The sequence below is a fragment of the Mytilus californianus genome, unplaced genomic scaffold (genome assembly GCF_021869535.1).
Source record: "Mytilus californianus isolate M0D057914Y unplaced genomic scaffold, xbMytCali1.0.p SCAF_92, whole genome shotgun sequence".
In the NCBI taxonomy this organism is placed as follows: domain Eukaryota; kingdom Metazoa; phylum Mollusca; class Bivalvia; order Mytilida; family Mytilidae; genus Mytilus; species Mytilus californianus.
This window is the reverse complement of record NW_026262748.1, coordinates 437,116-464,252: the sequence shown is the minus strand read 5'-3', so window position 1 is coordinate 464,252 and position 27,137 is coordinate 437,116. Positions and strand designations below refer to the sequence as shown.

At 33.0% G+C, this 27,137-nt stretch overlaps 1 protein-coding gene across 1 annotated transcript in view; it reads left to right on the top strand.

Moving 5' to 3' along the window:
* The window catches only part of LOC127717245 (solute carrier family 28 member 3-like), a 64,671-nt gene that overhangs the window by 353 nt on the left and 37,181 nt on the right, over positions 1-27,137 (top strand). Inside the window, exon 2 of the mRNA XM_052222990.1 lies at positions 9,306-9,357. Within this exon, the coding sequence (XP_052078950.1) occupies positions 9,306-9,357 (52 nt within the window). The remainder of the gene's footprint in view (positions 1-9,305; positions 9,358-27,137) is intronic.

Below are 27,137 nucleotides of genomic sequence, written 5' to 3'. Positions count from 1 at the left end.
AATCTTGATAAAGGAAAAGATATACGCTTTTTTTTGTGATATTTTCTAAAGCTTTTGACAAAGTTAGGCATGAAGGTTCATTATATAAATTGAAAATTTCTGGTACTTATGGTAATTTAATTGACTGGATTGAAGACTTCCTATTTGAAAGATGCCATAAAGTTGTTTTTGATTTTTTTTTATCTCAAAAAGTTACCAGTGCAGGGGTATCCCAATGCTCGGTAATGGGTCCCTTCCTTTTTTTTTTTAACTTATACAAATAACATTGTAGAAAATATAAGTAATCATATTAGATTATTCGCAGATGACACCTTTTATAGGCCATTGACTGGTGATCTTTGGAGGATAAAAAAATTGGCCAAAAATTGGGCTGTAACATTTAATCCCTCTAAAATCAAGTTCATATAATTGAAGTAAAAACTCACTGTCACACAAGTTATGCAAGTTATACTTTCATACAAGTGAGAGGTGTACTGCCTATTCCTGGGAAATAACAGTCAGCTTAACCAAGTAACTAAACACTTAAAGAGTGATAATCTTTATTCTGGTAGATGTACAATAAGTGTTGATAGTTTGTGAGCGGTAAAAAACTGAAATTAAATAAAATTACAATTACTAAATTACTTATATTTCCAAAGAATAAAAGTGTCAAATTTAGCGTTCCATAGAAAATTATGAATTACTTCAAAAGTCAACATGTTAAATATTCTTACATATTTATAAAAAGATATTAATTATATCCAGTTATTTCCTTCGTATATAATTGTTTATTAATAGCAATGATTATGGCATATACTGCTTTCCATACTTTTATTTTTCAAGCGGAGATCCGTTACGTAAATGTTATAACTCATCAAAGATTGTCAATATCGGCAACAGAACAGATAACGCAAATAAACAAATATTGGTCCATCATCAACGTAAATGAATTATGTACAGTTACGAAAATAGTTATGATATAGATACGATTATTTGATTATCCTTTGTTCTTGTTTACGAAGTTCATTCACATTTAATGTCATTAAAATTGTTCTTAAAATAATACTGACGAATGTTATTTCACGGAATAGAATTATGAAATGTTTATAAAGTAGAACTTACACTGTGGCGGTATCAGAATTCCAAAATTTTTGTAAAATATAAGTGTCCGGAGACATCACCTCAACATAATGTATATAAGAATATTGTGGAGGCACTGTAAGGGTAACGCACGTGAATGGTATGTACAAATACCCAAAAGTATAATAAATATAAAGCACACTCCCCGTTTGGTATCCGGAGGATATCACTTTACATATAATGGTTTAGAGTATTATTTACAGATGATTCGTCGCTTTTAAAATTTAACATAGCAATACTTAGTTTCGTACGAGTAGGACAACTTCTACTATGGGTCGAATGTAATATGTAGGTTTTCCGTCTTTAATAACACGTATTTTCATCTTACGAACTTTACCATCGTCACTAGGAATTGATTGCGTAATTATTCCTACGGGCCATTCACTACGATGTACTTGAAAGTCTCTCAACAAGACGACATCGCCTTCCAAGATATTAGGTTGATCGGTTTCCCATTTTCTCCTAGTTTGAAGAGTATGGAGGTATTCCTTTCTCCACTAATTCCAAAATATATTAGACAATGCTTGAACTCTTTTCCATTGTGATCTATACATGTCTTTTTCGTTTAAGCCGTTGAAGGTTTCATCAACAATATCCGATTTTTGTGTCAGTAATAGTGACGGACTAAGAACTTCAGGAACTTTAGGATCAGAAGAAACTGGTACGATAGGACGAGAGTTTACAATGGCAGTGACCTCTGCCATAAAGGTTGACAACACGTCGTGTGTTAACTGTTTCGCAACGGTTTCTGACAAAATAGAATCTAGTATACGTCGCGTTACTCCAATCATTCGTTCCCAAACGCCACCCATGTGTGATGCATGGGGTGGGTTGAAGATCCAGACTGTTTGATTTTTCGTAAGTAAGTCTTTTACCTGAGTGTCTTCCACATTGATAGCTACAATATTCAAATCATCGGTTGCTCCGACGAAATTAGTTCCACGATCGGAACGAAACTCCTTTACATGACCTCTTATTGCGGTGAATCGACGTAGTGCGTTGATAAATGCGGATGAAGACATTTCATCAACAAGTTCGATATGTACAGCTCTTATAGTTAGGCAAGTGAACATTATTGCCCATCGTTTGCTGTTAGCCAGTCCTCCTCTGGTGCGACGTGACACAATCTCTCAAGGACCAAAAGTGTCAACACCAACGTGAGTAAAAGGTGGTGCTATTGTAACACGATCTTGTGGTAATGATGAAATTTTCTGAAATTGTTGTTTTCCCCTTAGTTTTATACACTTAACACATTTTTGTATGATCGAAGACACAAGTCGCTTAACTCCTGTAATCCAATATCCAGCTGATCTTATAATACCTTCTGTTAAATGGCGCCCTTGATGTTTAACCTTTTCGTGAAAGTAACGCACTAGTAAGATAGCAATGTGATGATTTCCAGGGATGATAACAGGATGTCTCTCCTTCGAAGTGATATCTGCTTTTTCGAGACGGCCACCTACTCTCAGCAATCCATCGTTGTCCATAAAGGGATTGAGAGACAGTATCCTACCATCCTTTTGTAATGACTTATTTTCATCTATGTTCTCAATTTCCTTCTTAAAAGTTTCATTTTGAACGGTTTTGATAATGAATGCTTCTGCTTCGGAATAGTTATCTACAGTATTTAGTTTTTTGTCAATCATAATGTTGCTATCCTTTATTTCATGAATCGATCGGATGACTTGTTTAAGGAGAACGAAGGATTTAACTAATTTATTCCAACAGGAAAAGCGGTTAAATCTGTGTGATCCAAGTGGATTTTTCACTATCGTTTTGAATGCAAATTCCAAAATTTTTGTAAAATATAAGTGTCCGGAGACGTCACCTCAACATAATGTAAATAAGAATAGTGTGGAGGCACTGTAAGGGTAACGCACGTGAATGGTATGTACAAATACCCAAAAGTATAATAAATGTAACAGCACAAGAGGTTAAGCTAGCTATAAAACTAGGTTTAATCCACCATTTTCTACGTAAGAAATTGCCTGTACCAAGGCAGGAAATTAGGAATGTGACAGTTGTTATCAATTTGTTTGATGTGTTTGAGCTTTTGATTTTGCTATTTGATTAGGGACTTTCAGTTTTGAATATTCCTCGGAGTTCGGTATTTTTGTTATTTTACTTTTCACCTAGGTCTCAACTTTGCGAGAAATGTTTGAAATCACATATAAGTTCAATTTAATAAAAAGCATGTTCTAGATTAAATTTATTATTGAAAGTTATATGCAGTTTGGATCGAAATGTAATTGGTACAATTTATATATCATGTATTCGCCCTATTCTAGAATATGCCAACATTATATGGGACAATTATACTTTACAAGAAGGTAATGTATTGAAAAGTGTTTAAAATGAAGCTGCTCGTATTATTACTAGTCTCTGAAGTGCAACTTCTCTTAAAAATGTACACTGGCTTAGGCATTGAAAAATATTCAGATAGAAGGAAAAAGCAGAAAATGACTACATTTTATGAAATAGAAAAATGAATTTTCTCCAAATTATATGTTAGATTTATTAGAACCTTGTCTTCCCACACAAAATTATTACAATTTCTGAAGAGATCTTCAGAATTATATCATTTCAAGGTGCAGAATAGTTTCATACTATAGAAGTTTCTTATGTTAAAAAATGCTTTGTCGAATAACCAGTTTAAAGCTTCACTTGATCAAATATGAAACCTCCTAAATATTTTTGTTTTAGTATAAGAAAACTCAATATTATTCATTGCCAATTGCCAAATGAAGCAATTTAAATTCTCACTTGTTTCATGATATTTTCATTGAAAAACCTTCTTGTCCTGATTGCTTATATACATGTGAAGACATTCAACATTTATTTTTTGATTGGCCATCATACTCTTTAAACATGATCATACTCCTTGATAAACTACCTGCCTATGAAGTTGATATTGATTTGAAGTTATAACTACTAGGTAATCAATATCTGAGCATTGAAGACAATATTCAGATAGTTAAAGCTGCTCATGAATACATTCGAAATGCAGAATCGTTTGTATAGTGAAATATATTTTATAGTCCGAAACTAAATTAAGCTTGTGACTTTGTACGTCTGTATTATATTTTATGTTCAACTAGACCCTCACAGACCGATAAATTGATAAAATTGAAACAAAAATCAGAAATTAAATGACAATAATTAAAAATTTAAAAGCTAAAAAACTAATAAATGCACCACTGTTTTCTATATCATTCAAACCAATTATTGTTTTTGTTTTATGTTTTTATTTACATTCTAAATTTTTCTTCTTATTTATGATTCCTTAATTTATCAATATGGTTATTTACTCACTGTCGTTATTCTTCAGGTGCGATAAGTTAGTTAAAATGAGTACATGATATTGAACATGTTGTTTTGGAAAAATGAGTTATTCTAATAATGATATTTAACAGCTGACTGGAGACAATTTAATTTAATGTAGTGCTTCTTAGTCAATATTAGAGTTTGTTACTTAGAATTTTAATAGATTTGTTTTTTAGTTAACTATTTGAAGCATTCTTCCAGTCAGTTATGATCTAGTCTTGAAAATGATAATTTTGTGATGTCATTATGTTTGTATATATTTTGTTTTGTTTAAATGTAATATATTATACCTTGATTTATGGAGAGGGCTTACATAGGCTTTGCCGGTTGTCCAAGCCAATTCAATTTATTTTTCATACCATTCTGTTTAAACTTAAAAATAAGATAAATCCTTTGTAGCGACAATCGTTTGAAATTTCTTAATGTCGTCGGATGACAGTGGTGCACTTGGTAACATATTTTACCTGATAACATACTGCACTTAAATTACCAATGGTTTGTTTAAACAGAGTTATATATTAATCAAATTGTCAAACAAGTAAACGCTTTTATCCGTCATAGATAAAAATGAAACGTTAGTTTGTGCATACCTTAAAAGCTGTGTAAACGTTGCATTCATTTTGAACAACTTGGATTAAATGAGGTTTTTTATCTCTTCAAATATTTACCAAAGGTACTAATGTTTAACTGTGCAAGGAGTTTCAAAAATGGGTTTATAACAAAAAGATAATTTCTTACAAAAGACTTGTGTTTGAGTTCTCTTGAAATTAGAAGTCGAAAGGTTATTTAATCTGTGGATAAACCTTAATTTACAACTACACGGTATTGTCTTTATTTACTTACAGCTTCTGCCAACGCTGTGCATGCTTATAGTTTTAGTACTTAATTGTATTATTCATTTTGTGTTGTCATGTTGACTTATATGCTGATCTGCTTACATAATGAAGTTATGAGTGCTTTTTTACAAGCTTTAATTTTGTGATAACATGTTGCTTGATATGTTTATCCGCTTGCTGCATTATATGTTTAGTTTTACTCATGCATGTGCAGTATTAATAGTTTGCATGTGTGCATTGTCCCTGTTGGATAATATTGATAATGAATTCTTTTTTTTTCAGAATTTATCACAGTTCACAAACATATAATCCACCCGGTGGCCTTCTACATTTAAGATAACAAAATTGTTAAAAGATAATAATACATAAACAAATGAGTAATAGATAAGTAAAAAAGAAACATACTAATACACTGTATACAAGAGCATATATATGGTAGAGGTAGACAAATACCTTTGACATAAATAATTAAAATTATAACATTTTAATGCTAAACAGTCTCTTCCTGTATTTGTAAGAGATAAATTTGAAATTTTGTTTAAAAAACATTTACACGTTTACTTCATTTCAAAGCCAAAGGCAAAAGATGCCACAAAATGGCTCCAGAAAATTGGGCGTTCAAAATAAAATACAACTGTCAAATATGCGAGTAAATGAGAAGATGATATAGAAGAATTTTAGTTATGTGATGTTTGAAGGGCAAAGGATGTTGATTTTAAATTATTCCCGTGGAGTTGAATAAAACCACTTGTACAATACGGCTTAGATTTTTGGTTGATTTCGAATTTCTTATCAAGCAATGTAAATACATACATTGCCACATCTATAAAGACTGATCATAGTATTGCATTGACACTGTCCGGCGTAACTTTAGTGAGAGAGGTCCCACTCTGTGGAAATTCAACTGTGGTTTACTGATAGATAATGATTATTATGCAGAAGTAGTTAAAAATACTTTATCAAAATCGGATGATAAATATTACAATCTAAAAAATACAAATTTTAAATGGGTTACCATTAAACCTGAAATGAGAGGCGAAACCGTCCAATATTAAACTGCGGGAATTAGAGTAAAAAAAAAAGAAAAAAAAAGGACAAGACGAATTTCAGAAAATTTAACTGAATAAGATATTGTTAAAGAGGATTTAGAGCAAATAGTAAACAATCAAACAACGGGGCTTTTAAACGATCACTTGCCGAGCACTGCAAAGGCAATGAAAAAAAAAATATTGCTTGAAATTAGAAAAACGCAATTATAAAAAGAAATGTCTCAACAAATCAACGACATTGAAATTACGTCACAAGAAATAAATATTAGATGAAGAGTGAATTTTCTATGAAAAACGATACTCGTCAAAAGAAGACTCTGATAAATGTTCGGTTGATTCTAACTTTTTTTAATTTTGATTTTATTCCTACGTTTACAGATAATGAAAAAAATATTGCAGAATCTGAGTGCGTTAAAGTTTTGAAATCATTTAAAAATAATAAAAGCCATGGTACAGACGGGCTAACTGTTAAGTTTTACCAAATTTTTTCAAATTGACATAAAAAATATGTTAAAGAAAGCTATGAATTCGAAACAGGCACCATCTCAATATGGGATATGTGGCTGGAAGATATTTGTGAAAATCTACGACTCATTGCTGATAGTATATTGTTCACTACACTAAAGAATTATCCAGGTCTTTTATTACTAGTTGATTTAGAAAAAGCGTGTGATATGCTAGAACGGAAATTTATTCAAAGCGCATTGGTTTGTTTTAATTTTTGCATCAAGTCCTGGAAATGGATCTTAACGTTATACTCACATATATATAGTCTTTTGTAGTCGATTAATTATCGATTTATTTCTTATCCATTCAAAATTGAAAGAGGTGTTCGACAGAGGTGTCCTTTGTCTCCTATTTATTTATTTTTGCCGCGGAACTGTGGCAGAACAATCAGAAATTTGGCATACAATTTGTGGACATTGAAATGAAAATAATTTTCACTTATTTTCTGAGAGATGTATTTTCTGCGCAGGTTTTATTGAATTCATTTAATGATTTTGAGAAGTGTTCTCAGTTAGAGGTACATTTTTCTAAAATCGAAGCAACATGGATTGGAAGTATAATTTGACAAAGATGGTTCTCTTTCCATTAAATGGACAGATGGCTTCAAAACCCTAGGTTTGAAATTCAATGTTTGTGAAGAAATTATTTGTTCTAATTTACATGCATAAAAAAATGAACGCATAGTCGCATAATAACAATGTCATATATTTTTTTCTTCACTTTTGTCTTGTAACAATGTCTTTATGCACTGTAGTTTGAACACAAAAAAGATCAATAATGAATAGAAAAAGACATATCTAAATACAATAAAAACATAATCTTTAAAAACTATCGTAATATTCCTCTAAATGTCTTTTTTTTTAGGAAAACTTGAAGTGAACAAGGCTTGGGCACAGTTTTTTATCTTCATGATGTTAAGATTTTGTGAACTTCAAAAGCACAATTGAGAACGAACGAGTTTCCATAAATGTCGATTTCATAAGTTTTAAATCACGCCAATGAAAAGTATTAATCTTATATCTATTTTGATTAATTGATAGAGGGTCAATATGGTTATTTTGCTTATTTTCTATTTAAACGGAAGGATCTTTAACTAAATAATATTATTATACATTTACGGTCTTACATGTTTGATGTGTACTGAATGATATTTTATTGTAAGATACATGCTGATTTTTTAGCTTTGCACTAGCTTTCAGTAACTGCGAGAGCTCTCAGATCTTTTGTGTTTTGTAAGGTTTTTTTTTGTGGTTTTGTATCGATCTGAATTTTATAGTTAGTTCTGATATTGTACTGTTACACCGCTGTCCCAGGTGAGGGGGAGGGTTTGACCCCAGCAAAAATGTCACGCTTTTTAGTCTCTGGTCGAGAGTTGTCACATTAGCAACACACGGGAGCCACATGTGGAGCAGGATCTGCTTACCCTTCCGGAGCACCTGAGATCACCCCCAGTTTTAGGTGGGGTTCGTGTTGCTTAGTCTTTAGTTTTCTATGTTGTATCATCTGTACTATTATTTGTCTGCTTGTCTTTTTATTTTTGGCCATGGCGTTGTCAGTTTGTTTTCGATCTATGAGTTTGACTGTCCCTCTGGTATCTTTCGTCCCTCTTTGGCAATAATTCCACATCTTATCATTTTTATATCACCGAGTTTGTATTTGATAAGTAACACGACGGTTGCCACACGTGAAACAGGATCTGCTCATTCTTTCGAAGAAAATTATAGGAGTGTTTGATGGGGTTCGTGCTACTATGTATTTGGTATCTCCCGCGTCTCCATTGAAGGAATTGTATGTGGTCCTTTGCTTAATCCATATGGGATTGAAAATGACTAGCGTAGAGAATATTCAAGAAAAAGGGTAAATATTGGACACAGATATTGATGAATACAACAAATACAGCAACTTGACACTTAAACTCCTTCATGGAAGGCTATCATTGGCTTTTACATAAAAAAACATTCTTTTTGAAATTATTATGATAAAATATATGATGATGTAACGTCTATGAAATTGATCAACGTTGATATTTTTGAACATTATATACATAAAGGAGATGTGAGGTGTAGATATATTTCTTTTAAATACACGTCACTAATAATATGTTAGTAATACATATACCATACGAACAATGAATTACATTATCATTCATATATATTGGCCATAAAAGATGCAACACATTAGACAAGGCATTTGGTTTTGTTAAAGCTAGAATTAACAGTCTGTTTCATCATAAAAAGGGGAAAATGTGAAGCAATCCAAAAGAAAAATGTCTATTTATATCAAAATCCATATTTACAAATTTACGTATTTGTTATCTTAAATTAAACTGTCTAACATCATTTTTTTTTCAATGCCTATTAGAATATATATCTGGCACGGAACTAGTACCTTTTAAATGAAAACATGGAACCTGTCAATTACTTTTAAACGTTTTTAATTGTATTGTATTAACATTGTATAAATATTTCAGAAATTGGTGATTTACATTCAGTTCATTATACAAATGGCTGTACAACTGAAAGGTATTAATCGGCAGGATCAACACTGCGGCGTTTCAAACGATACCTTTGAAGATTTTGAACCTGGAAATCCGCCTATAAAGGTATTTTTATTATCCCTAACTTCACTCGGTTTATCGAGACAAATGATTAAAAAAAAAAAGTTATCTTCGCCATGTATTGCGATCGGATCATGTAAAAAAATATTATCGAGAAGATGCATACAAGGTCAGTATTTAATCCTAATTAATCAGGTCGTTAATAAGTATCGGAATACCAACAGGTCTTTTTGGGTCAGCGTTTGGAGTTAAGGTATTGCTACATGCTTCTTTATTTATAACACAAATATTTTTTGTGATGACTAAAAATTTCTTTTTGTGTAAATACAGAAAATAATATCAAATTTCCGAACTCGAATGAAAATCAAATTGTTTTATGAATTTCTAACTTGCTATTTTTTTGGTTCCGAAATTTGGATGCTGAACGATTGTATTACATGGTAGGTTGTCCGTAATGTAGATCCTTGCACATCTGTTGTTAAAAGCGGTTCCAAACTCGGGGATATGGATGAGAATTCGTATACGCGTTGAAATGGGATTTATATTAAATCATTGCACATTTTATATCATGGTACAGTATGCAAAAAAATAAATTCCATGCTTCGGAGAATCATGAATATGGTAAGCGTAGCTCATGTGATTATTGTTCTTCGTGTCGATTGAATTTGTTTCGAACCTTTTTAAAGGTTCCTGTTGCCACACATTTACTGTACCAAATCATGAATATGGCAGCTGTTTTTCGCTTGCTCTGTTGATTGATATATAGCGTTTGAATTTGTCAGTTTTTATAGACTTCCCCTTTTTGAAATTGCCAAAGTGTATTTTTATGGACAACATCACGAATTGGTTGATTTATACGATGTGCCTGTGTCTGAACTAACTAATGACATTTTTACCACGTCTTAGATTGTAGTTTAACATCTATGTCGTCTGTCTGCTATTCCCGAATACGACTGTTTTACCAAGTGAATTTGCATTGCTATACGACGTGTCTCGGTAATTTATACATCCAACATTCGTGTATTTATTTTTGATGTTTCTGTTGTGGTTTCGGTTGGATAATGTGTTATGTCTTATCGTTTGTAGTCCACAAAATTATAAAATAGCCTTTCAATACCGTAAATATCATGATAACTGTTTGGACTGGTATTGTGAAAATAATTGTATAAAGTTCAAGATTACATATTTGTTAATTAAGTGCGTCACTGTTTGTGATGTCCTGTGCTGTCTGTCATTGATGGAAGATGTTTGTTGTTGTTCTGCGGATTGCATGTTGTGTTGACTATTATATTATTTGTTTGTGCGTATCTCTGTGTTGAGTGTTCTTGCGTGTGTTTGTGCTGTATTTCTGTCGCGTAGTGTTGTAATGTTAGCGATATTTTTAACATTGCCATATAAGCGGGAGGTTTGGCTAGCCATAAAACCAGGTTCAACCCACCAGTTTTTCTTAAAATGTACTGTACCAAGTCAGGAATATGGCAGTTGTTATCAAATAGTTCGTTTCTATATATGTTGGCGTTTGCTTTTGTTGGACTTCAGTGTTCCTGTTGTTCCTTTGTTTTCATCTTATAGTTGATGTGTTTCCCTCGGTTTCAGTTTGTAACCCGGATTTTTTTTTCTCTCAATCGATTTATGACTTTTGAACAGCGGTATACTACTGTAGCCTTTATTTGCTATACATTTTTATTCTCTGAACCTGAGGTTTGTTTGTTCAAAACATTAGCGGTGCCATAAATAAGTACGTTTATGTCCCCCAAAACGCTCACATTGAATGATAGTTGGGTTATATTAACGTCTGACTGTCTCAACGGATTTTTATATATTTCTTCTCCAGTATACTCTCAAACTAAAACTAATAAAATAACTTTTGGAGGAATTAACTATTCCTGAAATTCTACTCAAAATGAGAGTAATGGGGGAAAATAATCATTATAAAATGCATTCATTTAGAATATTCATGTTTTAAAATGGAAGAATTGCAGCACGGGACCCTTACCATTGTTAGAATTCAAAGAGATTCAAATTAATTTCTGTAGTTCTAACTTTGTATTTCACCATAAACATTTAAAATTGGAGGGTCTTCAGAAATACTTTGAAACTGTTTACTCGCGTAGTAGTATTAACCATATGTGGATTCTAAAAAATTCTAAAGAACTTCTTGATAATTTCAAATCTCGATCTTTCTCTGAAATTAGTTCTATCAAAACTTTTGCTTTTTCAACCATGTACACCAGCATTCCCCATGTGAAATTGAAAATCGTCTAAAAGAAATAATCCACAATAGTTTTCAACATAAAAATGGTAGCAGACGCTATAAATTTATTACTTTGGGATACCATGCGGCATATTTTGTTAATAGTGAACAAAAAATAATACATGCTACACAGGGGAACAAGTGATCAGCTGGAGATTCTTATTGACAACATATTTGTTGAATTTGGAGGTAGACTTTTTCAACAAATTTTCGGCTTTCATATGGGAACGAACTGTGCGCCTCTCCTTGCCGACCTCTTATTTTCCTATGAGTCGGAGTTCTTTAGACACTTGTCATATACAAGAAGATGAAAGAAGCCAGATCATTTAATTTCACATTCAGATATATTGATGATGTTCTTTCCATTAATAATCTAAACTTTTCTGATTGGGTTCCATTAGCATATCCTCCAGAACTAGAAATTAAAGAAACAACAGACACGGCTTCATCTGCCTCATTTTTAGACTTAAACCTCGAAAATGACACAAGGGGTCATCTCAGTACCAGAATCTATAACAAACGAGACAATTTTAATTTTGAAATTATCAATTCCCCCCACCTTAGTAGCAATATACCAACTTCACCTGCATAGAGGTATACATTGCCCAACTCATTCGGTATTCAAGAGCTATACTAAGGCTTTTCTACCTCAGGAATAAATTAGTCTCTTTGACACATTCCCCATTTCCATTCTCAATTTTATTTTTTACAGAGTTTGTCTTTAGTGCCGTGTGGAGACAGTAGAGTGCCTCCCCGCGCTTCAAGTTTATGCTCTTATAATATACTAGATTATGGAGTGTGTGTCCGAGAGAGAACTTCTCTATGTTCATTACTTTAGGAATATTTATCAAAAAGTAGTATTTCACATTCAGCCCCATTTTTCTATTTAGTCAGACGTCAGTCGCTACCCTGATATACCCTATCTTTTGTTTTATTTTTCGGGTATTTTATGACAGGTAGCGTTTCACGTCTTTAGCCAAACAGTTTTATCATATTCACAGAATTCAATTTATTGTGTATTTAATATTGATTCACTTATAGGGTCTTTGCATCGGAATTAAACATATTTATTCTAAAACCAGTTGTTGACATGACACGGGTTATGTTCTTCTCATATATTTTATGACGGTATAATATTAAACCCCTAACAGGAGGGATTGTGCCTGATATTCATATGATGAAGACATAAACTTTCAATCAGTTTAATTGAGGTCTGGAGCTGGCATGTCAGTAACTGCTAGTAGTTGTTATTTATGTATTATTGTCATTTTGTTTATTTTCTTTTGTTTCCTATTCTGACATCGGACTCGGACTTCTCTTAAACTGAGTTTTACTGTGCGTACTGTTGTACGTTTGTTTTTTCTACATTGGCTAGAGGTATAGGGGGAGGGTTGAGATCTCAAAAAACATGTTTAACCCCGCCGCATTTTTTCGCCTGTCCCAAGTCAGGAGCCTCTGGCCTTTGTTAGTCTTGTATCATTTTAAATTTTAGTTTCTTGTTTATAATTTGGAGTTTAGTATGACGTCCATTATCACTGAACTAGTATACATATTTGTTTAAGGGCCAGCTGAAGGACGCCTCCGGGTGCGGGAGTTTCTCGCTGCATTGAAGACCCATTGGTGGCCTTCGGCTGTTGTTTGCTCTATGGTCGGGTTGTTGTCTCTTTGACACATTCCCCATTTCCATTCTCAATTTTACCTTAGCTGTATTTGGCAAAACTTTTAGGAATTTTTGGTCCTCAATGCTTCGTATTTTATTTGGCCTTTAAAATATTTTGATTCGAGCGTCACTGATGAGTCTTTTGTAGACGAAACGCGCGTCTGGCGCAAATATAAAATTTCAATCCTTGTATCCATGATGAGTTTATTATAACTACTACTCAGACTTTATAAAACGTCACCAGTGTCTGAACAAAAAGTTGATAAACCTGGGTTATGTCAAAGAACGTCTCGTCCTTTTTCCAAAAAAGTTCATCGGAAGATACCAAGACCTTGTTGATAAATATATTCCGTATCAACATCACACATAACACACGATGGTCTTGAAGTATAGATTCTAGATACTGAGTTGTTTATCATCTTAATTACGTGTTACAGTGTTCTTTTATTTGTCTTTGTAAATTATTACTTTTACCGTTTAGTTTTTTTTTTTGGTTATATCCATTTGACGTGATAAAGTGATAAAGATTGTAACACAATGTTGACTGCTGTACCCCTATTTTCGACATTTTTACCTTTTGTGTCTGTTGGTTTTGTTTACACATCGTTGTCAATATAATGGAATTTTATGCGACTGTCATACAATTGAGAGTTTTATCTAGCTATAAAACCAGGGTTGATCCACAATTTTCTACATAAGGAAATGCCTGTACCAAGTCAGGAATATGACAGTTGTTTTTCATTCGTTTGATATGTTTGAGTTTTTGATTTTGCCATTTGTTTAAGGACTTTTCGTTTAGAATTTTCCTCGGAGTTCGGTATTTTTGTTATTTTAATTTTTTGCAGTTAGGCAGGTTGTTGCTAATTTGGAAACCCATGAAGCTTTCAGTGCTGTAAAATAGCTATCAAAATCAACCATTTTTAACCCCCCTCTTTGATATTTGCCGATAAATATACTTTTTTTACTTTGTCATTTTCACCTTCCAAATATATTCAAAACAGCAGATTCAATATCATAATTTATCTGTCTGAAACAAAACAAGAAGTAGCCACAAATGAAAATTTTGGTAGTATCAAATATTTCAAATAAATATTTTCCGACCATAGTTATTTTTCTTTGTCACCATTCCTTAAGATAGGATTTCATTTTTTCTAATTTATTTATGCAGTTGTTATCAAATAGTCCGTTTCTGTATATTTTGGTGTTTGTTATTGTAGCAAATCAGTGTTTATGTTATTTCGTTGTTTTCCTTTAATAGTTAATATGCTTCCATCGGTTTTGGTTTGTGACCCGGGTTTATTTTCGCTTAATCGATTTATGACTATTGAACAGCGGTATAATTCTGTTGCCTTTATTTATGTTCCCACTTTAACTTTTCGCATTTTTCAAGCCGGTGCTAGAAGCGGTCTTAAACTTGCAGTAAGGTGAGAGTTTTTTGCTCGCTGTTGAAGGCCTTACTGTGACTTTGAGATGAAGAACAGCAATACATGCGCTGTTCCTTTACTTTCTATGTGTTTTATGCTGTGCATATACTAATTTTGTGTCATTGATGGACACCCCATATCCTTTGTTTTTCTATTATAAAATTCCAAAGTCAAACGTTGTAATCGTGGTGATTTATTTAGCTTCCTCATGTTAATAGCATTAGTGCATTCATCTTTAGTAACCTCCCCATCACATTCTTTAAATTCATTAATATGTATCTCCCTTTCTATAATTGTATCAGATACGTACGTATGTAGCAAATTTGTATCTGGGCAAGTAGTTGTGTATAATAGTTTATAATAATCTTTTATCATTTCTAAAATGTCCTCCTGATTTGTTGTATCTTCCTTCTTTTCGTTTCTAAGCTTATTCACAGATTTTTTTACTTGTCGCTGCTTTTCTAATCCTAAAAAATAAAGCGTTATTCTTCCTCCCTAATTCTACCCATGTATCCCTTGATCTAATTTGAGCCCCTTTGCTTTATATTCATTAAATGCTTTTAAATGCACCTTTTCGTTTGCGCATTTCGTTTAGATTTATATAAAAACCTTCATTCCTATTCATGGAATAACAAAAGTCATTAAAAAACCCACCCGATAAAAATCACTTTAGGAAAAGCATCTGCACTTTTTCATCAGATGCACACTGTCGAAATCAAAGAAACTGTCATTCAGCACCGTCATATATAGTACATTATATTCGATCTTTCTTTAATGCTTATTACAAGCTTACATAACTTCGACACAGAAAAAAAAAAACACTTTTTATTTTAATTTGTAGTATTTTTTCAAACTGCCAATTAGCAGACTGATTAAACAAAAAATATACGTAGTAACATAATAATCCTAAAAAAAATTAAGCATTTCCTAAATATACCATACATAATGCGAGATGTCCACCCAATTAGAACTTGCTAGTTCGTAATCGAGAGACTAGCAAGTTCATAAAAAGGCCATCAGATGCAATCTCGGAATATCACCAATATGCCTAGTTCTTCATTGTATTTTACTCCTGCAAATGGAAATGTACCACATACATAAACATAATAATCATCTTTATAAATATTAGAAGATGTTGCATAATTGGCAGCTATCAAACAACGAAAAATAAAGCGAATGTAAGCTACTACAGGGGACCGTATGGGCTGCAACAACGAGAAAATCTCATACTGTATATTAAGCTTTGACAGTCTCCAACAAGACGGATATTTAACACACACATGTGTTTATGAAGAATAACAAATGTTTCCAGAGTACTGCTACACTGTAAATAAACCCAGATTAAATTCTTACGCCAGACGCGCCTTTCGTCTACAAAAGACTCACCAATGATGATCGATTAAAAAAAAAGGTGTAAAAGGCCAAATAAAGTAAGAAGTTGAGGAGCATTGAGGATCCAAATTTGGAAAGATTTTGTCAAATACAGCTAAGTTAATCAACAATCTAAAATCATTTCTTTTGAAAGAGTATCCAAATCATTGAAACATGTTTTCGTGCTGATATTCATGTTATATTTGCCATTGAAAATTTTGCTGAAACCAATCAATCGAAAGAAAGCAACATAAAATTAGTTGTGATGTAGGTACATGTTTAGATCACCCACTGTGATCACTTGCCTATCAACACTGAAATTGGGAGATCGTCAGATTCAGATCTTTACTAACAAGGATAACCAGTTTTTAAATATAAAGGTAGCTGATTTTCTCTGAATACCACGATTCCTTCACCAATTAAAACTGGCAACATGTTATAGCACAGAGTGCTGTAAGTGACATAAAACACATACAATCAATCAATCTTTTCAAACTACTTCTAGTCGTTTACCTATCATTTGTCATCATTGGCAAAAAAAATATGAAAAATCATACTATAAATACATGTGATGAAAGAATATATACATTCAAAGAAACACCGGTGGACGAGCAGAAATTGAAACCTCAATCTTACTCTAAATTTCATTGGATCTCAAAATTTTAACTCTAACCCGAATTTTTACTCAAACTTGAAGTATAACTCGAAGTGTAACTCTAGCTGTAACTCGAACATTTTTTCGAACTAAATCGAACTCAAAGTATAACTCAAACGTTAACTCGATGGTTAGCCACACTGTCATTTGTCATCTGATAAAAACTATAGTAAACTAAAATATCTCCACATGTACGACAGAATATGGTACCCATGTAACTGAGCAATAAAGAAATAACAGATTCGTTTATTCATATTTTTGAATGTCCCTTTGGTATCTTTCGCCCCTCTTTTACATATGAAAAAAAAATGAATATGGCGATGTGTCTTTTACTTTCAGTCTGTATACATACTTGTCAGATGCATTACATTCCTCATGATATACCAAACTTTATATATTGATCCAATGGTTTTACCGTCTAAGTAACAAGTAAAGGTTTAATACCCATGCGATGGACATGAAACATATTATGTACAATGAGCATAAAAATATGTATGAAAAATTGGTTGCCGCTGTTCGAATGAATTATAAAAGCGTCGTGTAAGTACGGAAACTTTAACCAATTTTAAGGGCCATTCAAAAATAATTACTACAACGTTTTTTTATAACGTGCTAAGAGTGCAGAATATTAGAACACGGCGTTTCAGGTTTAACTCGGGCGAATGGACGTTAATAGTGAATTTATACTGCACGCACTGCCAAATAGGCAAGTGTTACTTTTCAGCCCGGATACACTCGAACTTCCGACTAGAAGAGGTCTTAATCCGCATTCCGGGACTTATTTCAATAATAATCGGCATGTGATTAACTTTCGTCATTCCGATACAACTAATGCAACTTCTACAACAAATGCCGTCTTTGAGATGACTAGGTTTGGACAATTACTTTATAATAAATTGTTACTGTATGTTTAACGAATCGATGGAATGATTCATATTATTAAATAAGGAATATAGTTTAAAACTATCAAACATGATATTATAGGTTTAAGACAACGCATGGCAAGCGTTGCACGAAATGCTGCAATGCGAGTGACATCGTTCTGTAACGTAACATAAGGAAATAGTTTTAGTTCGCTCAAATTCGATAAAAAGCTTATATACGTTCTTAGCGTTGTTAATATATCGGCTATATATTTTTAGACGGCGATGTTCCCCTGGCTCTATCATACGGTGTATATATATCCCAACTCGTTCGTTATGTCCGTGTGTGTAGTGATGTCATAGATTTTAACGAACGTAATGAATGCATCGCTGGTAATTATTAAGTCAGTGATTTCATTACCATGAATTACTTAAAACATTTTTTAAATTCTTTCATAGGTAGCTTAATTCAACCCCTGTTATTGGTGTGATAAGTTGTTCTCAATTTTAAGAGTTCGATGTGGTTTCTCACAGTAGTTTTCTATTCCTTTGATTTGTTTGAGCTTTTGATTTTGCCATTTGATAAGGGACTTTCAGTTTTGAATTTTCCTTGGAGTAGTCACCCGTCTTTGATAAGTAAATTTGGATGTACGGTATTTCACATCCTAAATTTTACGGTAATATTGTACTTAAAGCGCGAAAATCACTATGTGATCCGTGTAAATTCATCGAACATTTAAAAAAACTTATTAGTAAAGGTTATCTTACTAATGGTGTAATAAGATCTTTGAATATTGTTTACATTGGCGCTAACATCGATTTTCTCATCAACAAATTAAAACTTAACTAAATTTGTATTCTTTTAGACTGGTTTTTGGTATGTATAAATACACATCAACGTTTATTTTCTATTTAGAGATTGATTTATCTATATTTGACATGATACATATTTATAATATGGTTAAATCCTAACGATCCTATTACCTGTCGATACTTTTATTTTGGAAGTGCACAAGTCATATCTTCTTTGACTGTCCATGGCGTTAAAAACTAAATCCCCGGGATGGGTTTTAATTAATTTTAGTCACTGATGCATGATGTTTTGTTGTTATTTGTTTTTGGATAGTCTTTCAATAGCTGCTAGTACTCGCAAATCCTTTTTTCGTTTTAATCTGACCTGTTGACACAATTGACACAATTTGTAATGCATTTCTGTGATTCACTGTTTACCTGTTTTGTTTTTTAACTCGTCTCACAATTTCCAATGTGCACCACCTTTGATTTTTAGTATTTAGTATGACGGTAAATTTCCACTTCTGTACTCGTACTGCGAACAACAAATGTATCAATTTTGTAAAAAATGTTTACTTTCATACTCCTAACAACAAAAGTATTATATTTAAATTTACCTGTGTACGTTGTTTAATTTAACTTTATTTTGTCCCAGGTAAGAGTTGTCTTTCTGACACTGTTCCTACATCTTTTGTTTATTAATATTGTATTTTTATCGTGTCATAGATCAAACTTATTTGTTCTGTGTATGTTTACTTGTTTTTTTTAATTCTTTTTTATATCAAGTTAAGCCATTTCAATTGATATTTTATAGTGCGTCATTTTATGTTGTAATGCTACACTACTAGCTCAGATTAGGATGAAGGTTGACGCTTGTTGAAACGTTAAAACCCACTGCATTTGTATGCACCTGCCAGGAGCCTGTTCTACCACTTCTAATTCTACCATTTTGCGACCACCATCAATATACTGATTATTTGACCACGCTTGAATGCGCATGTAAATGTCTTATATAAAAATAATGCAAAAATTGTGCTATACATTCTATATACAGTAACAGGGAGGTTAAAAATATCATTGACGGCGATTTTAATCATCTCATGTAGGTGAGTCTTGAAACATTCTAGACTACCTGCACTGGTGGTTTTGAGTGGTAGTGCCTTCCATTCCCTTATTGTTCTTGGATAGAACGATTCTTTCCTCACGTTTGTTCTACATGTTGGAAAGTTGAAACCGTTGCTGTTTAAGTTGCGGGATATTCTGTCTGGTGGAATGAGAGTGTCTTCTGTATTAACATTTTCTATCCTGTTGTTCAGATGCTGTCGATTGTTGGTGTGTTTCATTAGTGTTTCTCGTTTTAATATAAATAAGATCGTTGGTTTTTGTTGTTGAATTGTTTTACACTAGTCATTTTGGGGCCATTTATAGCTTGTTTGGTGTGAGCCAGGGCTCCGTGTTGAAGGCCGTACTTTAACCTATAATTGTTAACTTTTTAAACATTGTGACTTGGATGGAGAATTGACTCATTGGCATTCATTCAAAATCTTCTTATTTATATCCACTAAAATTCAACTGAAGTGTATGTAAGCAATTATAGACAACCGAACGGCCTTCAACAACGAGTAAAAACCCGTACCATTAACCCTGCTTTGTACTGAACCGACACGCTGAGACGGAATCTTAAAGTGCTAGTTCACAAACTTGTAGTCCGCAGGAGGACATGTCACTATAACCGGACACATTATTCTGATTCATGACCGACCAAGTCTTTGCTCTTACTCTTAGCAAATACCAATTTAAAAGTCTTTTGGTTTGATCCGGCCAGGGTTCGAACCCACGACCTCCGCACTCGAGGTGAACACGCTAACACAAGACTAAAAAGGCAGTTAGTAAAAGGGTAAAGGATTGACGCTCGAGTACAAGTGAAATATATCATTTGTGAAAAAAATTATAACAGTCAACTAAATAATGAAGTGTTTCATGTGGAAAACTCAAACAAATTTACTTTACCTGTAATAATCCTGTTTTCAATAGATGCCTTGTAAGAAACAACCCTTCATTCAGGAAATATCGTATCAACTGTGAAATATATGTTCCATAAGAAGGTGCCATTGGAATATTAATATATAGAACTATAAAGTTTAGAAATATGTAATAGTCAAGTTTAGTGATCAAAAGACTCTTGCTTTACTTTTAGATGTATGATTTAAAACAGACTTTTGTTTAAACTTTGGTATAAATTATTTCAAATTTACTGGAATAGATAAAGCAATATAGTTATCAAACTTTGGATCATTGGATGAGAGAGCATATTTTAATAGCAGATCCTAAAGTTATATAACGATGCTTATATTTCTTTATATATCTTTGGAACCTTTTGCATGTCGTATGTCTCATTCGAGTAGAGAAACAAGTTTTTCAGAATAGGACTATATTCATTTATAATAAAAATATGAATTAAGGTTGTTTTCAAGGCATAATTTCAATTCTTAAAAGGGATATATATTTCTTCAATAATCAATAATTTTACGTAACAAAGTTTTAAAAATTCCTTCATTCTAATTTAAGTTTACAAAGAGAACACGATATTACCGTCTATCACTTTAACAGATACAATTTATTCTGTGTAACTGTTTGTCATTCAAAATTTTATTTTCTATCGTGTCCAGCAGATCTTTATATACAGTTCCAATTTTTAGTGCAATACAGTGGATTTTTCAATCGTGTACAATAAATTTTATCTGTTACACATAAAACTATGTAATGATTACACAAGTAAACTAGGTATGGGCTTTGCCCATTGTTGAAGGCCGTACGATGACCTAAAGTTGTCAATTTTTGTGTCATTTGGTCTCTTGTTAAGAGTTATCTCATTGGCAATCAAACCACATCTTCTTATACTACATATGTGTATACTATTGCTCGAGGAGAAGAACTTATATTGTATGAATTCTAACAAGTCTTTTGAATTATATAGCACCTCGTCTAATTAACATTGCCTCTAGAGTAGTCTATTTCACAGTTACTCTCAAGCCGGATATGATTGTCGACCAAATATAAGTGTATACTTTGGATAGCGGTTGGAATGTTTAGAAGACCATATATAAAACGTTGTGTCTTAGAATGCTTGGGCAATTTAATATCATGTAGACAAAATTGGTATTTTTGTGCTCTACTGTAAGAATTGTGGTAGGATATGCTTCGTTTCCAAATAAATCGTCAACATCTAATTCCAGTATAAAACACTTTAACAAAAATAATCTTAAACCAAACAAGACATTGCGTGGATCTTGACTGTGGAGACAACAACATATTTGTCACGGCGCGATAGGATATGTATTGAGCTATATTTTGGTTTTAAATAAATTTTGCAGGATGTTCATCAATCCTTTCCTAAATGTTTTAATTTTAACTTTTACCAACGACTATACAGCCTTAATCAATATGAAAGAGTATATATCTCACCTTTTTCACTTGATATCCATTATTTTTGACGTAATATTCGATTGAATCAAGCAAAATTTGATTTTTATATAGTTCGCGATATTTCAACATTTTGTCTAACACATTTCATATGGAAATCGTGTTGAGACAACCAATAGAACATGGCCGATAAGATTTGATAGAAATGGCGAACTTACTCAGGTGTGATGAGATGATGTAGATACGACAATACTTAAAGTAGTACATTCACCTATCTAGCTACTCAAGTGACTATTTAACATCGATTTGTCTTTGGTTTGTATATAGAGAGATGTTTGTAAGGATTTTCATTCTTGTCGTACATGTTTTCGACGATGCGAACTCGCAAAACAAGTACAGACTGATCAGACTGATTAAATTGTTGTTAGTCAATGTATTTCGCATTCTGGTGATCTACGACGTTTCCGTTTGTAGCTTGTTATTTCGTTTCACCTATGTTACCGAAGTTTTAAATGATTTCAGGTTTTTAGTTTTACGTTTGGGAAACTTCACTTCTTTTCAGTGTGATAAAGTACAAAATACGTTGTATTACAGGTGTACACGGCTGCGTGCGGAGATAAGTATTAATTTCTATTTGATGATGATCTGAATTTTAAAATATATGATATCTGGAACTAATAGGATTGTACTTTGAATTTAAGACAACACAGTGCCCTTGATAGGATCTTTTATACTTGGAACTGTCCACAAACGTCTGATTAGTTTTATTTTGTTTTGTACGGAAAAGTGCCTCATCTTGTTTTTACGACTTTCATTTTCGTATTGTATGTTTACCCTTGTGATGCAAATGAGCTCGCATTGTGGAAGCATATTGTCAAAAAATATAGATATTTGTGTTTGCATTAATTATTATATAGTAAATAACTACTAAAGGACATCACAGGCGAATCAAAAAGATTTTTCAGGAGGTGTCACTTATACGACCTTTCAAACCGTTAAATTGTTTTATTTATGATGACGTCATGAGGGCAGTAACAGAGAAGAAAAATTGTTACGCATGAATAACAAACTTGATTCAATTCATTATTCTTGGACGTCTGCAAGCAACAGTGCCAATCATTATGCATGTGCATGACTGGTAATCCATTCAGTCGTTTTCATTGCTGCACGTAAAACACGTGTATAGTTACAAAAGCATTACATCTAAATTCTCATATTCGCAGCTGGTTCAGTAAAAATTTTGCATTGTTTTAATTCTTTCAGCTGCTGCCTTTGCAGGTTGCGAGGTTTCTTTCATATGTTGTTTGAATGCAATTTATCTACTTCCATAATAGACATCATGGACTAGGCAAGTCGAGTTAAACAATTGCAGAAACGACTTTATGTATTCGAGTTTTATGTTTGTCTGGGTGCAGGAATTGAATATCCTAGCTGTATTTGGCTACACCTTTCGGAATTTTTGGGTCCTCAATGCTTTTCAACTTCGTACATTAATTCGGCCTTTTTTGATGTTTTCTTATTGGATCGTCCCTGATGTGTATTTTGTAGACGAAAAATACAAAATATAAGCCTAGCATCTGTGATGAGTTTGTTTAATAATAAAATACAAAGTAAACGTCGAAAATACTAGTAATTCTATTTTTTTTTTGTGTGCGCCTAGGTTTTTGATAATAATCATCGGAAATTAAAAAAAGAGCCATGAATGCTAAAGACAAAAGAAATCTGTCTTTTAAACCAGAGATATGTTTATTCATACAAGGAAATTGTGTTGGCGTTTCCAGGAGCATTACTGCAGTTCTATTGCCTTACGTATGACTATTGAAAGCTCTAGATCTAAAGATTGCCGATATAGACAGCCCCAACATACAACAATTGGAATTTGCTATTAACATTTTTAACTAACATCAGAACAGACAATCCTTACTGGACACTCATAGGCCATGTATAAGTAAATATAATGTATTCATTTTTTCCCTTTGTTTTCTACTTAAGCCAATATTGTAAACATTGTATATGTTCTACTCGTTTTGAACATTTTTTTATATCCCCAATACTAATTGAAGGATGTAAATGACGAAAAAAAAATATAAACTAATTTCAATTTAGGCATTAAGGTTCATCTATACACTTCGACAAAAATGGTGCTACCAGGCATTAACACTTTTAAAATTACACAGTATGTCTGTACTCAGAGAAAATTTCATGGTGTTAACACAGCCATTTTTGTTTAAGTGTATAGATGAACCTTAAAGCTGCAACACATAAGCTGTCAATAAAGTTTAAACTTTTAAAAGAAAACTCAATTAAAAAACAAAATACCTGCATAAAATTTCATAATTTTGGAGCTGTCTCTCGATTTTGAAACCTTACAGTAATCGTACAATAAATTATTGATTGTGGATTACATGTTAATTATATAAATTTACATGTCAAGATGCAATGCAATTTTATTACATTGAAAATGATACATCAATTTATACGATAGTTGATACGATATTCCAGGGCTTGTATTATCTATCGTGATTACCTTGATAGAAGGTTGCTACTCACAATGAAGCTATTAAACCGAGATTTTCAAGTGGTAAAGTAGAAATCATCCCTTTGTAAAATTCTACGGACATCATCACGAGTTGGTTGACCGTTATGAAATATCTTTTTCACAGATGATGACGGATGTTCCTATTGTCGTAACTACAATCCCATCCCCTTTTCCCGAATGTGACCTACCGACTTAGACTTATCACCGGGTTTGTACTTACATGATAACACGACGGGTGTCATATTTAGAGGAGGACCTGCTTTCCCCCGAGGAGCACCTATGATAGCCCCAGTTTTTGGTGGGTTTCTTGTTGCTAAATCTTTAGTTTTCTATGCTGTGTTTTGTGTACTGTTGTTTGTCTGTTTATCTGTTGGTCATTACCCTTTTTAGCCATGGCGTTGTCAGTTTTTTTTCGACTTATGAGTTTAAATGTCCCTTTGATATCTTTCGCCTCTCTTTTATAACCATTGCTGGACTAATTGATAAATGAATATAAATTTAAATATCACTATATTTATGGAGCACAATTTTTGCAAGTCTCCAGTGGGGTCTCGTGCACCAGATGACAAATAACCCACGAGCAAGGGAAACTTCTGAGCTGTTTTGGATAGATTGATACAAAACTATGTCAGAGCTAATTCATTATATTTAATTCAATGCATTTGAAAATCAAGCTGTATGGAGGCAAAAACATAAATGTAGCAATAATTACTGTCAGTCATCCGCTTGATGGGAAAGATATTAACACATACTGGTGATGTCCTTTATTTTGAACTGATATGTTTTTAAACATGAATTAAGACAGATTAGGGGTACATGATACAAGCAGAAATAAGTTTATTATCATAGGCATAACTTGCATGTTGAAACTTTCAGTGTTGCCTTATTCGTTATTTTCGAGATAGGCCTTTTCTTAATTGATTGATTGATTGATTGATTGGTTGGTTGGTTTGCTGGCTGATTAAACACATGGGACCTAGCCTCTAGGAACAAGCGAAAAAGGAATTGAGAGCCTAGTTCCCCTGTTTAAACACATTGGACTTAGCCTCCAGGAACATGCGAAAATGGGTCCGTGCAATATGTTTATTAATATTTAAATTATGATATTTCTAGGAACATGCAAGGATTTAAACACCCCTCCAAAAATATCCTTGCATCTTCCTTTATAAATGTTCTTTTTAAATACGGTTTCCCGGAATTTGTGTCTCATTTACTTATTGTGTGTGCATTTCATTCAATTTTGTATTTAAAGGAAATCGGACCTGCGCATTTCTAATTCTTTCGGAAAAGGGGAAAATTCCAATTTTATCTTAGGTAGCACGCGCTGAAGATGGTGTGATTGTTTACAATAAAAAAGTCTTCGGCTTAACAAGATGATTCGCAAGATGTCGGTAAGGTATTTTGGATATTGTATCGAACAGTTATTACGCTTTAAAAACTCATCTTGTTAAGCCGAAGACTTTTTTTATTGTAAGAGTTATCTCCTCAAAAACTGTTTTTCTTGTTAGTGTATCTCCTCAGTAACCAAAAAAGATAACGACAAAATTCTTTTTCATATTTGTTCGTTACATTTTCAGGAAAATTTGGCTGATTTGGATCGAATCGGTCCGTTGAAAATTTATAAGAGTTATCTACCTTTACCAAATAATTTTGTCGTTATGTTTTTGTAACTCATAATCCGTAAGCCATATTAACCAAGAGTCTTTTTGTTTGAGGTCCTTGGGTCCTAACTTAGAAAATGAGGTCAAGGTCAAGGTCATGTTTTCAATTTTGACTTTTGCTTGTTTTTGCATTTTCTCCAATACTTTTTAAGTAATATATAAAAGAGGAACGAAAGATACCAGAGGGACAGTCAAACTCATAGATCGAAAACAAACTGACAACGCCATGAACAAAAATAAAAAGATAAACAGACAAATAATAGTACAGAAGACACAACATACAAAACTAAAGACTAAGCAACACGAACCCCACCAAAAACTGGGGTGAGCTCAGGTGATCCGGAAGGGTAGGCAGACCCTGCTCCACATATGGCATCCGTCGTGTTGCTTTTGTTATTAAAAATCCGGTAAATAGTCTAATTCGGAAGGTCACATTCGGGAAAAGGGAAGGGTATTGTAGTTACGACATAAGGAACATATCCGATATCATCTGTGAAACGGTTATTCCATAACGGTCAACCAACTCGTGATGGCGTCCGTAAAATTTACGAAGGGATGATTTCAACTTCACCATTTGGAACTCTTGGTTTAATAGCTTCCTTGTGAGCAGCAATCCTCTATCAAGGAAATCATGATAGGAAATACAAGCCCGGGAATATCGTATCAATTGGGAGATATATACTCCGTATGCAGGCGCTGCTTGAATGTTGCTACATATATTGGAAAGTTCACAATTGGGAAGCTGAAATCATCTCTTTTGTAAGTCAAGTTATGAGGCAGACTTAACTGTATCTGTAGTATCCTTTATCTCTGGTTCGATAGGATAGATTCGTTCAACATAGTCACCAAATTTTGTACTATTTAGTGAGAGAACATCATCTATATAGCGGAACGTAAAGTTAAAGGATATTGCTAACTTCTTATCTTTCTTCCTAAGAAGTTCCTGTATGAAGTCAGCCTCATAATAATAAATAATAAAGAAACAAGTCGGCAAGAAGAGGGGCACCATTTGTTCCCATAGGAATTCATACAGTCTGTTGAAAAACACGTCCTCCAAACGTAACAAATATGTTGTCAATCAAGAAATCACGCATCTTGATAAT